This window comes from Bos taurus, chromosome 15 (assembly GCF_002263795.3).
Source record: "Bos taurus isolate L1 Dominette 01449 registration number 42190680 breed Hereford chromosome 15, ARS-UCD2.0, whole genome shotgun sequence".
NCBI lineage: Eukaryota > Metazoa > Chordata > Mammalia > Artiodactyla > Bovidae > Bos > Bos taurus.
The window spans coordinates 6,293,119-6,306,829 of record NC_037342.1 but is presented as its reverse complement, the minus strand read 5'-3'; the positions used below and the strand labels follow the sequence as shown (position 1 = coordinate 6,306,829).

At 39.2% G+C, this 13,711-nt stretch overlaps 1 protein-coding gene across 1 annotated transcript in view; it reads right to left on the bottom strand.

Moving 5' to 3' along the window:
• Positions 1–1,084: 1,084 nt before the first annotated feature.
• TMEM123 (transmembrane protein 123) overlaps positions 1,085–13,711 on the bottom strand; it is an 80,959-nt gene continuing 68,332 nt past the window's right edge. The window contains exons 10-12 of the mRNA XM_002692936.5: positions 7,724–8,065; positions 6,456–6,609; positions 1,085–3,637 (exon numbers count right to left, since the gene is read on the bottom strand). Coding sequence (XP_002692982.2) covers positions 3,613–3,637; positions 6,456–6,609; positions 7,724–8,065 — 521 coding nt within the window. The 3' untranslated portion in view covers positions 1,085–3,612. The remainder of the gene's footprint in view (positions 3,638–6,455; positions 6,610–7,723; positions 8,066–13,711) is intronic.

The window sequence follows — 13,711 nt, the reverse complement described above, 5'->3', positions numbered from 1 at the left end:
TCCTCGACAAATGTGATGTTTATTGTATCTATCCTCATACCATTGTTTACCTAAATAAGACACACATTCAAGCCTGACGCTGGGGGCATAACTCTGCACAGAGTGAAGCTGAAGTAATGATGGGGACGGAGGAAGAATTATGTACAAATATTACTGTAGGAGTACTTTTTATTATATAAAGAATTTTCTGCAGACTGCACCTTTTCCCCTTGGTTGAAGTGAAGTGAAGTGAAAAGAAGTCGCTCAGTCATGTCTGACTCTTTGTAGAGCCTGTAGCCCACCAGGCTTCTCAGTCCATGGGATTTTCCAGGCATGAATACTGGAGTGGGCTGCCATTTCCTTCTCCAGGGGATCTTCCCAACCCAGGGATCGAACCCGGGTCTCCCGCACTGTAGGCAGACGCTTTACCGTCCAAGCTACCAGGGAAGCCCTTCCCCTCTGTAACAATATATATTTAAGTCTTCCTTGCATGTGTGGTAAGTCGCTCAGTCATGTCTGACTCTGCAACTCTATGAACTGTAGCCCGCCAGGCTCCTGTGTCCATGTGATTCTCTGAGCGGGCTGCCGTGCCCATCTGTAGGGGGTCTTCGCACCTGGGGGTAGAACCCCCATCTCTTATGTCTCCTGCATTGAAGGTGGTTCTTTACCACTAGTGCCACCTGGGAAGCCAAGTCATCCTTTCGATAAAGTTAAATTATATCCAGTTGTAAAGAAAAAGTGTTGAAAAACCGTATGTTAATACATTTGCAGTTGATTTATATCAGGAATGGTAATTTTAAAATTTCTACAACAGATATACTTGTTTTAAAGGTTCTACCCAGAAGAATAAAAATAAATGGCTTTAAATGAAAGTCCTTTGAGCAGTGCCTCTCAGACTCTGGTGTTCAGAATCACCTGACAGGACTGCCGGGCCCCACCCCAGAGACGGATTCAGCAGACCTGGGCTGGGATCTACCGTAACAAGCTTCCGCGTGAGCCTGCCGCTGGGCCAGGCGATCGCACAACAATCTGCCTTTTCACTTTGGGCATTTTCTGTTAGTTTCTCCTGAGTTTGATAAAAATGAAGCAAAACCACACACTACTCTCTGATAAAGAACAAAATTTTATTCTAAAAATAGATCTCAGTAACAAGGAAATACCAAAAGTTGGTCCTTATAATAAAAAGAAAAAATGTAACAGAAATTTGCTTTATAATTTTTTCCTGAAAAATACAAAATTATCACTCTAATTTTGCCAGCTCTCATTAACTGTATTTGTATTATTTATTGTATGGACTATCCAAGGAAATTTAAAAATCATAGGTTGAATTCTACCTAATATTTAAACATATATTTGAATTGCTTTTATCTTCAAGTAAATACATTCTTAAAGAATGCAAATGAAACTGAACATTTGCTGAAGTAAACATAATGAGGAAGATAAATTTATACTTAGGAAATGTGCTCCAAAGTGAAATACTGGTTTATATAGCTGTTTCCCTTATTTTTTGCAGATAAACAAAAAAAACCCCAAACCCCAAAACCTGATTGCATTGAACTACTGATATTTGAAAGTAACAAATTATACAACTTATATACAGAAAAAGACATAACTAAATTTTTTCAAGCCCCAAGCACAGGAAATTTTAAAGGCAAATAATGACATTCAGTACTTAAAAAGTGGTTTTATATTTTCAAAGTGCTAAGAAACAAGTATTCAAGAAAATTTCAGGCCTGTCTACAAAGTTCTGACTGACTTGAAGTACTGAAATATCAAGAATTCAGAAGACAAGTTAAGGTTAAAAAGCCTTCTTTACTATAAAACGTGTCTTCAGTATATTTTGCAAAAAAGTGAAGCAGTGGTTAAAGGACCAGTAATGGCTAAGTTAGTAACATACAAGTTCTCTATCAGCCCAGATCTCTTTTCAAACTAAGGCAAACACATGTTTCATAATTCTCCTTCCACACTGCATGTGTCACATCCACCCATCCTGTCACATCCATATTTTGGATAATTCTTATTATTCATCATGTCAGTTGGCCACAATACACAGTGAGTAGAAATGATCCTTTCATATCAGAATTCTTGATTCTCTGCACAAAAGTTACGTTTAATTCCTCCTAAATGAACGTACACATTTATTAGGACTTCTTAGCTCATTTCTGGGCTGTCAGAAATTGGTGTGATTTACTTTGACTGTCTAAGATAGAAGAAACAGTATGTTAGTACGTAGTATGACTAAGTATCTCTTTTGTTAAAACTTGACCCTGAGTTTTGAGTGCTGGAATATAAACTGTAAATCTGAAAACACTCCAAAATATGTTGGCTAATACTGCTGTCTTTACAATATTATGCTTTTTCTCTCCATTAACATAATACATCTGAAAGTGCCTCCTCCTCAGCAGGGGAGAAGAGGAGTAGTTGAGAGAAGACCCAAATATGGAAGCAGGAATGTCCAGTCTTAAAAACTCCTGTTTTAAACTGTGTAAGAATTTATTCCAAAATATGCTGGTGTTTTAGTGTAAAAACGCTATTTCCCCAAATCTCTGAGTGACACTGACGGAGTGCACCTACAGGTGTAGCAGCCCGAGGGGAGCCCCACAGCCCCCGGCTTGGCAAACACAGCACTTACCTCTCATTTGGACCAAAGAGTGCTAAGTGTTGCTGTGGAAATCATCTAAAGGTCTTTTTTTTTTTTTTAAAGCTAGGTCTGTTTACATTATGTTAACCATTTCTAAACATTGAAAGCAGTTCTCCATCTGTTAAAAATATTCACTAAATATAAAATTAACAACTGAACATGAAATAAAGCAATTTCCAGTGATGACAGTGTTCTCACAGTAGCAAATAATCTAATTTATTTAATACTAACAACTAAGTCTTTAAAACATTATTATGTTAAACACTGCAATTACAGAGGGGAAAAAAGGCAGTTACATCAACTGCTATTGAAAGCGCAAAAGAAAAATACAGGCTCTCCAATGGTTCTCTAACAAGGATGAGCCCAGATACTGTTTCTAGTTTTAATTTTTTTTTTTTTGGTGGGGGAGGGCATGTATTTTGTTCTAAACAATATAACTAACTTTAAATATAGAAAATATTGATGGTTTCTGAAGAGACAATAAACTAAAATTATGCTTAAGACGTGGCTTATTCATATAATTTCTGCTATGTGGCAATGGTAATTAGGATATATCCAGCTGTTATTAGCACTGAGATTCTTTGTATGACTAACAAAGACATCAGAATCCTTAGTGCTGAGACAAGCTCCTTATCTGAATGACCAGATGGCATCATACCCTTCAGTGATGATGCTTTCCAATTACTGGCCTATGTGACCAATGCCACAGAAAAGTAAAACCAGACTTGTTTGTCTTACTATGTATTTTCTAAAACTGAATATAATACCATTGCATTAACTATATGCTCCATATGTTCATTAAAAACCCCCAAACCAAAACCTTTTTCCTTTAATAATCATGAGGAATCTTTACATATTTATATAATACACTGTATATTATATGCATGGCCTGTTTATGCTATTTTCAAGAAAAGAATACTGTATTAAAGTAATAAATCAAAATGAGCTGATAGGGCTGTATCGCTCTTCCTTCCATTGGTTCTTGGAGTCCCTTAAATGATGGCATCATGTTCATCACTGTAATAAATCAAAAGTTAAAATTACTTTGTGTTTTATATTGTATCAAAATACTTATAGTTCATATTTTTAAGAAATGAATAATTTCTAGCTTCAGAATCAAAACTGTATTGCTTTGTGTTTTCTTAAGCAAAAGTACCTGGTATACTATAGTGGTTAAGGATTCAAGCAGCGTATTCAGGTTGCAAAATGGATCTACACTCAAATCTCTGCTCTACAGTGGCTGTAACTTTTCATCAATTAGCTATTATAAACCTCTTTTAAAAAGAAGATAACCAGAACAATCATTTTATGAGCATCTACTATGTGCCAGGTGTTCTGCTACAGACTTTGCACCCATATCTCTTTCAGTCATCACAGTAGCCCTAAGCAGAAGGAGGGCGCTGAAAAAAACGTGTGTGTGTGTGTGTGTGTGTGGACAATGGTAGGTATTTAATCAATCAATTCCATTTTGCAGAAGATCAGAAGCTAAGCAAGCATGTAAGCCTGTGGACTCTCATCCTGACTACTAGACACTGTGCTACACCGTTTACATGAATGTAGGCAGGCACCCCGCTAGTCAACAGAACCAGACTCAAATTTAAGTCTGTCTGCCCCAACCCCATCTCTTACCACATCACTCCACCGTCTATCCATGCAACCCTAAGAAACACAGCAGCTAACACTTTACTGCTGCTGCTAAGTCACTTCAGTCGTGTCTGACTCTGTGCAATCCCATAGACGGCAGCCCACCAGGCTCCCCCGTCCCTGGGATTCTCCAGGCAAGAACACTGGAGTGGCTAACACTTTAATCAGTGTTATTATCCAATAAAGGAAATTAGAAATGCTCATAATTACTAGATACTGGTCTCAGTTTCCTTAATGGGAAAATAGTAAGTCTTTATTTATGGAATGTCATTGTTTATAACTTCAAAGGAATGAATGGCTTTAAAATACACTTTAAAAAAAAGTGTAGCACCAAGAAAAACATGGCCAATTAAACTACAACACAATGCTTTCTCATCCCATAGACTGTAACATTCATCTACTTCAGAGGTGTTAAAATGTAGAAAAACACAAAAACAAAAATGTGTTCTGAGACTCAATGAAATAAAGTGTTTTCACTAGCTACTGTGTGATATGAATAAGACTACTTCTAGAGTCACACCACCTTATACACCACACAGTTCCCTCAGTTATGGGGACTCTGGCCCTGATGTCCTCCACAGGGCATGCAGCATTATGTGGTCATGTACTGTGACAAAAAAGCTGACCCATAAAGCTAAAATTACATACTTCGTAGTTAAGGCACTTTAAAATGAAAACAGCACACTTAAATTTAGTTCCTTCATAGTTTTATAGTCTCAAGAATATCAATAAATACTGATATTATAAAAGAGGAGACGTATTAAATTTAATCAAAATGTGCCTTTTGTTTAACTGAAATTTACCACACGCACAAAAAAAAAGCCAGATGATAAATATTTCTAGGAACAGAGTGGTTTTAAAAAATATTTCAAATGTTAAAGCATTTTTAGAATTAACTTGATTTAGTTAGTTTCCTTTTTTTTTCCTTCTTCTTTTACAGGCTAGGCTACAAGAGGAAGAATGAATGTTTCTGAATGTGCTTTAATCTGACAAAACACCACCTTGATATTCTTTTAAAGTAAGCTGGATATGATGGCTACTATACATGGAAGGTAAGTTACAATTTAAGTATTTTTTAAAGTCTGGTTTTCTTAGTTCAGTGAAAAATCTGAGACTTATTTCGATATTATAATTTCCTCCTAGAAATTCAAAATGTACATCAACATATCAAAGGCTTACAGAATTTTACTGTGCTCAATCAGCATTTCCCAAATGTTTCTGACATGGAACTCTATGGGACACATATGTATTGACATATGACAACTTAAATTTTGGAAAATGCCATGTGTTCTATGGTATTTATTTTATATATACATTAACCGATGCTGGGAAAGATTGAGGGCAAGAGGAGAAGGGGACGACAGAGGATGAGATGGCTGGATGGCATCGCCAACTCAATGGACACAGGGTTTGGGTAAACTCCAGGAGTTGGTGATGGACAGGGAAGCCTGGCATGCTGCAGTTCATGTGGTCTCAAAGAGTTGGACATGACTGAGTGACTGAACTGAACAATCAAAAGAATAAATTCACTCTTGTACATATAAGACTCAAAAGAAAAACCAAAAGGACTTTGTTGTAGTAACAAAAATTGGGAGATGATACCTCTAAAAACCATCAGCTCTATAGAATGACATGGTTTGTTGTTGAAGACTTGTTGATAAAGCTCACTTGAAAAGATGGTTTTACTACAGATTAACTGATAATATATATTATACTAACAACTCATTATCAGGGAAAATGAGGCTGTCAGAATTTCTTTATTTCCTTTGTCACAGAAAGGAGAAATCATGTTTTTATTGAGGATGCTACTTTAGTGTGTCTTACGTTTGTCGGCAGCACTAAGTCAACAGCCTCAGGAGACCTGATACGGTATTTCTTGTGATTAGAGGTGTAAGCATGTGAAAAAGGCTGATTAAACTTGGGTCTCCGGTTAAAAAAAGAAAAAGGATGGCACACTAATAAAATACAATCATTTTTACAGGTATATACATCCATTTTCATTTGCAAATAATTATAATCATGAGCTTGTACCCAATTTGCTTTAGGCACAAAGGATTAATAGGAATATAAGTCATAAATCTATGAATTATTAATCACTGAGATGAACACTGGCTCTACTCTTATATTTTGTCATGATATTTAAATAAAGAACTAATAATAACAATAAAAGTCCTGGCCAATCAAAACTTACATGGTTCTATACCGAATGCCTCGTCTTGAATAATACACTTTGCATCCAATGTAAAGAAAAGATAAAACTCCCAATGTTAATACAATACCACCAACAAAGCTGCCAGTATCAAATTTTGATCCTTTATTTTCCTTAGAAATAATAGTTGTTGTGACTAGAAGAAAACAAAACAAAAAACAGGTTTTAGTGCTTTTAAAATACATTGTAATCAACTAAAACATTCTGAATTTCCATGTAAGCACTCTGACTTGGGGATAAGAAGGACATGAAGTTGCTCTTCAGTTGGTTTTGTGTCTAGTGACTGCCTGGCTTTAGTTTTCTTCAGCTGACCCAACACATCCCTTATTAAAGAAACCCCCACTGCATGCAGTCCCAAGATCTTAATGCGAGACTGGACTTGGATGGGCTACCAAAACCATCCAAGGCAGCACGAGTTGGGGAATTCTTTTATGAATTCTCTTTAAGAGTTCATGCCCTAAACAAAACTTGTCTGGGTAACAGCTGTAATCCTGAAACTGGATCCAATTTGAATAAATGTTTCTAACTGAAATTCCTCCTTTTGAACAAATTGTGAATTTTAACTATTTTAATTTTGTGAAGTCAATACATAAATTGTAGTAATAAGGAAGAGAAACTATTCAGAATAAAAGTATATAAAAACACAAAAAAGAAACCATAAAGTCTGATATTCGTTCTGGTAAATGTAATCAACAGCTTTTAAAGAGAAGTTCAACTTTGGATAACTTAATGAGAATTTTAAGGTTTTTGAATTCCAGGTTTCACAGGCATTATATTTTAGACAAATGAAGAAAAAGAGTGCTGAGACTAATAATATATATGTGACTATATCTAATACCATTAAAAAATATCTTTATGGCACAAGTGGATTAAAACCGAAGTTCACCATGATTTAGGTTTAGAATCATGGAGACTGACCCTACCTAATTCCCTTCTAGAGTGAGGTACAAAAAATTAAAGGTATGACAAGTTTTTAAATCATGCAAAATAAAATTCCATTAGGATAATTTATTTATTTACAGATGGATCTTATACAGTCATTATTTGGCATGATTAACTTAGAAGCTAATTTCTTAAAGGAACAAGATAGTTACTACATCAACTCTTTTCCTGATCTCTACAACTAATTTATATAGGAAATGAGAAATAATTGCCTAAATTTCTACATTTTACAGAATGGAATGGTATAAATGCAGCATTTTAACAACTATTTTTCAGCATAGGGAAAAACAGGTCCATTTTATACATACCTGTTACTGATGAAGAACTATTGTGGGCTGTGGGCACTGTGGATACTGATACCTGGGATGTATTTTGTGAAACATTTGTTATTTTGGGTGTAGACCTTAAGGTGGTAGAAGTCATATTTGTTGAGACCACTGGTGTTATCATTTTAGATGTTGCAAAGGGTGTCGAGGTGGTGGATGTCCCATGATTTGAAGCTGGGGAATCTTTAGTTTCTGATGATGATTTTCCTATGTCTTTCAAGGTGGTAGTGGTCACATTCTTTGAGACTGGGGAAACTGAAGCAGTTGATGTTTTCATACTGACGTTGGGAGGTTCATGTCTATGGCCTGGATGTCCCTGTGGGTCTATGAGAAGATATAGAAACATTAAAGCAAGAGCTGTGACTCGGATAATCAAGCTTCCACTTCACTGCCTTTCATGGTCACACATAAAGGAAAACGTTTAACAAACACAGCAGCATGAAGATACTTAGTCTACTAATACTCTGCAGTACACAGCAATAAGCCATAAAATGTCTCAAAACAGAAAAATATTCAAAAGGAACCAAGCCTGGGTTTACATAGAGTTAGGAACTTTTGTGACCATATGGTGGGGCGTGGAGGTGGGGAAGGGGAAGGAGACCCAACCCAGAAGACGGAGCTCTTTCAGTACAGGGACAGTGTCTTAACCACCTCCGTCTGAATATGCCATACTTTATGTCACAGTATTAGTTGAAAAGATTATTAAACCAATGGATGTAAAAGGGTTTTTAAAGTTTAAAGTTTCCCTGCCACATTCTTCCAAAAGGCTTTGGGGACAAACAGTAGCTGCATGCTTCTAACCGCCTGAAGTGGATGTGAGCATAAGTGGGACACTCTTTATAAGAGTAAAACCAACCTCCCATGATACATTAGAAGTGAAATAACATTGCAGAACATGGTTGGTTGGAAATCTCATAGTGGTAATAATTTTCCATCGTTGGAAACATATTTCTAAAAATATTTTGGAAAGCTTAAAATATGCAAAAGCCAGTTTTATAAGGGGAAACCATTCATGTTAATTTAAAATAAACAACTGGAAATAAGTAAGCACTATTACCAAAAAATAAATACTAAATATCTATGTATAAAATGCCCTATGGCCAAAAGCAAACATTTCTGTCTTAATATTTTTTCATATTCTATCTTCATTGTAACACCATAACCTAACTGATACTTACAACTAAAGATACTTTAGTTATTTATAATTTACTAAATAAATGTGTGTTACTTGCTCAGTCGTGTCTGACTCGTTGTGACTCCATGGACTGTAGCCTGCCAGGCTCCTCTGTCCATGGAATTCTCCAGGCAAGAATACTGGAGTGGGTAGCCATGCCCTTCTCCAGGGGATCTTCCCAACCCAGGGATCGAACCTGGGTCTCCTGCACTGCAGGCAGATTCTTTACTGTCTGAGCCATGAAGGAAGCATAATAAATACTATTTTACTATATACTATCCAAGGAATCAAAAATCTCTCTTTGCCCTATTGTTGTTGTTCAGCTCCTCTGTCTTCCACTATCTCCCTGAGTTTGCCAAACTCATGTCCACTGAGTTAGTGATACTATCCAACCATCTCATCATCTGCCACCCCCTTCTCCTCTGCACTCAATCTTTTCCAGCATCAGGGTCTTTTCCAATGAGTCAGCTCTTCGCATCAGGTAGCCAAAGTATTGGAGCTTCAGCTTCAGCATCAGTCTTTCCAATGAATATTCAAGGTTGATTTCCTTTAGGACTGACTGGTTGCAACTTATTTCTTTGTGTCTGTAGGATTAGGAGTTGCTATGTTGCCTGCATTTTCTCATTTCACTCTCTCTGGCCAAGAACCAAGTGGAAAGAATTCGCCCCTGGGCTGCCGTCTCCACCGACAGCAGCATCAGGCCTTCAGGGTCCCTGTCACACCCAAAAGCCATGACTTCAGGTACTATCACCCTATCTTTCACAATTATTCTGGACTTTTTATTCAAAGAATTCAAATATTTATTTTCAGCTTTAAAGGCTGGTTTTAATAGTGCTTCTTGTCTGGCCATCAGCTTTTACTATTTAAATTCCTATCACCTTTTCTGAACTCTGGGTCTTTATTGTGTGATCTCTTCTACTGAATATTATCTGATTTCTAAAAAAAGACAAAAGGAATTAGTACTTCTATATTATGTTGTTGTTGTTCAGTAGCCCAGTTGTGTCTGACTCTTTGTGACCTCATGGACTGCAGCACGCCAGGCCCCCCTGGCCCTTACCATCTCCTGAAGTTTGCCCAAGTTCATGTCCACTGCATTGGTGATAATACAAAAACTTTTGTATTATATAGACTAATAAATTATCATTATTCAAGTAGATGATAGAAATGCTATGAACTTGAACTAATCTTTTATTAATCAATTAAAATGCTCTACAGATATAAGTAATGTACTTTAGCATTCAAATAATCAACTGTTATTTTAATCTACTGAATTAATTCTATTATAGTGAAATTAAATACAGCAAAGAACCATTGTTTATATCATATCTTTAGAACAGAATGATCTTTGCAGAGTGGAACAATGAACACAATGCTGCTTTTGGATTATACACACACACACACACAGAGCCTACTCTCTTCTCCCGGCCATAATAAGATATTCTTCACAGATACTGTACAAAGTCACACAGGCAAAACAGGGACCTGTCAGGTTAGTTCATTAGGAAAATCCAAATGTGTTAAAGAAATGACTAAGCAGCTAAAATTTTCTACAAATTTTGCCTGACAAAACAGGCAAATAAGTTTCACGTTAAGGTGTGTTCTGTGATGTTTAAATGTGTTAGCTGCAATGCAAGGAAGCTCTCTTCAAGGTCAGAGCTCACATTCAGTGAGTCACTCCCCCGACCCCCGTCTATAATATAAGTGAATGGTCCTCTGGGCTCCTCTACAAATGAGACCATCCCTCCAAGGGCATCTGGGCGTCTTCCCTCTCCCAGAACTGTTCAGTGACTGGCCAGTGTCCTCCATGGCAAGGCACAGTGAACACCTGCAGAGACGTCGGAAGAACAGACTATGCACGCAGAGCTTGGGAAGGGTTAAGCTCTGCTGTGTTAGCCCTTCAGTCTCCGCAGCCTCTGAGAAGCAGAAGTTGTAAGGATGTGGAGGGCGGGTGACATGAGCGAAGGGCATCAAAGGGACCAAGCTCTAGTTATAAAGTGAGTCAGTCATGGGGATGTGATGTAAAACACATGGTGACTCTAGTTAATACCACACTGTGTATTGGAGTCTTTAAGAGACCTGGAAAGTTCTCATCACAAGAAAAAAATGTAACTAAATATGATGACAGATGTTATACAAATTCTTACATATATTATGATAGATGTTACTTACTGTGATCATTTTGCAATACAGACAAGTATCAAATCATTATGCTGTATACCTGAAACTAATGTGTTATATATCAACTATGTATCTCAATCCAAGAAAGTACAAAAACATCAAGTTAAAACAAGACAAAAGAGGGTACAAAGGCCCAAGGAGGGTATGTTACTGGAAAGTGTGATGTGTGCTCTTTGTCCACCCCCACCTCTGCCCACGGAGTAAAAGAGGGGAACACAAACCCTTGCCCTCAAGCCAAGTTGGGAAGGCTTCAAGGGAATCACCTGAAGAGCAGGCCCAGCATCCACTGGACCTGAAGGGACAAACACTGAGATCTTACTCCGGCCTGAAAAGTAACTCTAAAGGCGAGAGGCCATGGGTGAGCCGTCTCTACCTGTCAGCAGAGTTTAAAAAGGCTACTCTGGGAGTTGATTCTTGCTTCCAGTGACAACAAAGGTGCTTGCTTCCCATGAAGCAAATCAGGCCCTGTGGAACACAGCCAGCACGGGGCTGCTTTACACGACAGCTTCGCACAGAGTTCTGCACAGAGGGGTGGAGAGATCCAGCAGAGAGGTGGGACATCAAACAGCGGGGGCCACGGGAATGGCATCACCAACTCAATGGGCATGAGCCTGAGTAAACTCCAGGAGTTGGCGATGGACAGGGAGGCCTGGCGTGCTGCAGTCCATGGGGTTGCAGAGAGTTGGACATGACTGAGCGACTGAATTGAACTGGACTGAAGGGAGTGGAGTGTGAGGGCCAGCAAGGGGGAGGTCCCAGGGCATCCAGAGACTGGCGGGGGAAGCGCCAGCTGAGGGTCTCTCCAGAAGCTCCCCAAGAATCACATCTGCACCCAGGGGCACCTCCACCGGCTGCAAACATCCCAGCGGGCTTCTCCCCAAGCCCCTTCAGGCCTGCTTCCATGAGGTCAAAACAGCAGAGGTGAGGGGAGAAGGGGGAACAAGGACGGGGGCCGCAGTGCAGCCCCCCTACAGGGCCTGGGCTGCCAGAGAGAGGAATCCCACTCATCACAGTGCTATTCCTTTTGGTTTCATTCTGAACAAGACAGACATCCTACTAACTACAACTCGTTCAACAAGCTGAGCACACATACCGTCAATAACACCTCAGCTAACCTGCCTCTTGAGAAATCTGTATGCAGGTCAGGAAGCAACAGTTAGAACTGGACATGGAACAACAGACTGGTTCCAAATAGGAAAAGGAGTACGTTAAGGCTGTATACTGTCACCCTGCTTATTTAACTTATATGCAGAGTACATCATGAGAAACGCTGGGCTGGAAGAAGCACAAGCTGGAATCAAGATCGCCGGGAGAAATATCAATAACCTCAGATATGCAGATGACACCACCCTTATGGCAGAAAGTGAAGAGGAACTAAAGAGCCTCTTGATGAAAGTGAAAGAGGAGAGTGAAAAAGTTGGCTTAAAGCTCAACATTCAGAAAACGAAGATCATGGCATCTGGTCCCATCACTTCATGGCAAATAGATGGGGAAACAGTGGAAACAGACTTTATTTTTCTGGGCTCCAAAATCACTGCAGATGGTGACTGCAGCCTTGAAATTAAAAGATGCTTACTCCTTGGAAGGAAAGTTATGACCAACCTAGATAGCATATTCAAAAGCAGAGACATTACTTTGCCAACAAAGGTCTGTCTAGTCAAGGCTATGGTTTTTCCAGTGGTCATGTATGGATGTCAGAGTTGGACTGTCAAGAAAGCTGAGCACTGAAGAATTGATGCTTTTGAACTGTGGTGTTGGAGAAGACTCTTGAGAGTCCTTGGACTGCAAGGAGATCCAACCAGTCCATTCTGAAGGAGATCAGCCCCGGGTGTTCATTGGAAGGAATGACGCTAAAGCTGAAACTCCAGTACTTTGGCCACCTCATGTGAAGAGGTGACTCATTAGAAAAGACTCTGATGCTGGGAGGGATTGGGGGGCAGGAAGAGAAGGGGACGACAAAGGATGAGATGGCTGGATGGTATCACTGACTCAATGCACATGAGTTTGGGTGAACTCTGGGAGTTGGTGGTGGACAGGGAGGCCGGGCGTGCTGCAATTCATGGGGTTGCAAAGAGTCGGACACGACTGAGCGACTGAACTGAAGTGAACGCAGGTGGAGCTGCGGGACAGGGTATAGGGGGCACACAGTTGTCAACACTTATTTAGTGTTATGTGTTGACCTGTGTCCCCTTAAAATTCATATGGTGAAGCCCTAATTCTCAGTACTTGAGGATGTCGCCTTATTTGGAGACAGGATTTTCACAGAGGATTATAATCAAGTTAAAATGAGGTTAATGAGGTTATCGGGAAGAGGCTTAAGTACCTGGTAACCTTGTAAAGTGGGAAATCTGGAGACAGACAAACATACAGGAGCAACACCATGTGAAAATGAAGACAGAGATCAGGGTGGTGGTTCCAAGAGGCCAATGAAAGCCAAAGCTTGCCAGCGAAACACCAGAAATGAGGCAACAGGCATGGAACAGACCTCTGTCATCAGCCCTCAGGAGGATGTATCTGACAGTCTGTCGACAATCTGACAATCCATCTCTGCTGTTTATGCCACCCTTTCCTGTAGTAGCCCTGGCAAACGAATGCACTCAGGATCACAGTTCTTGCAT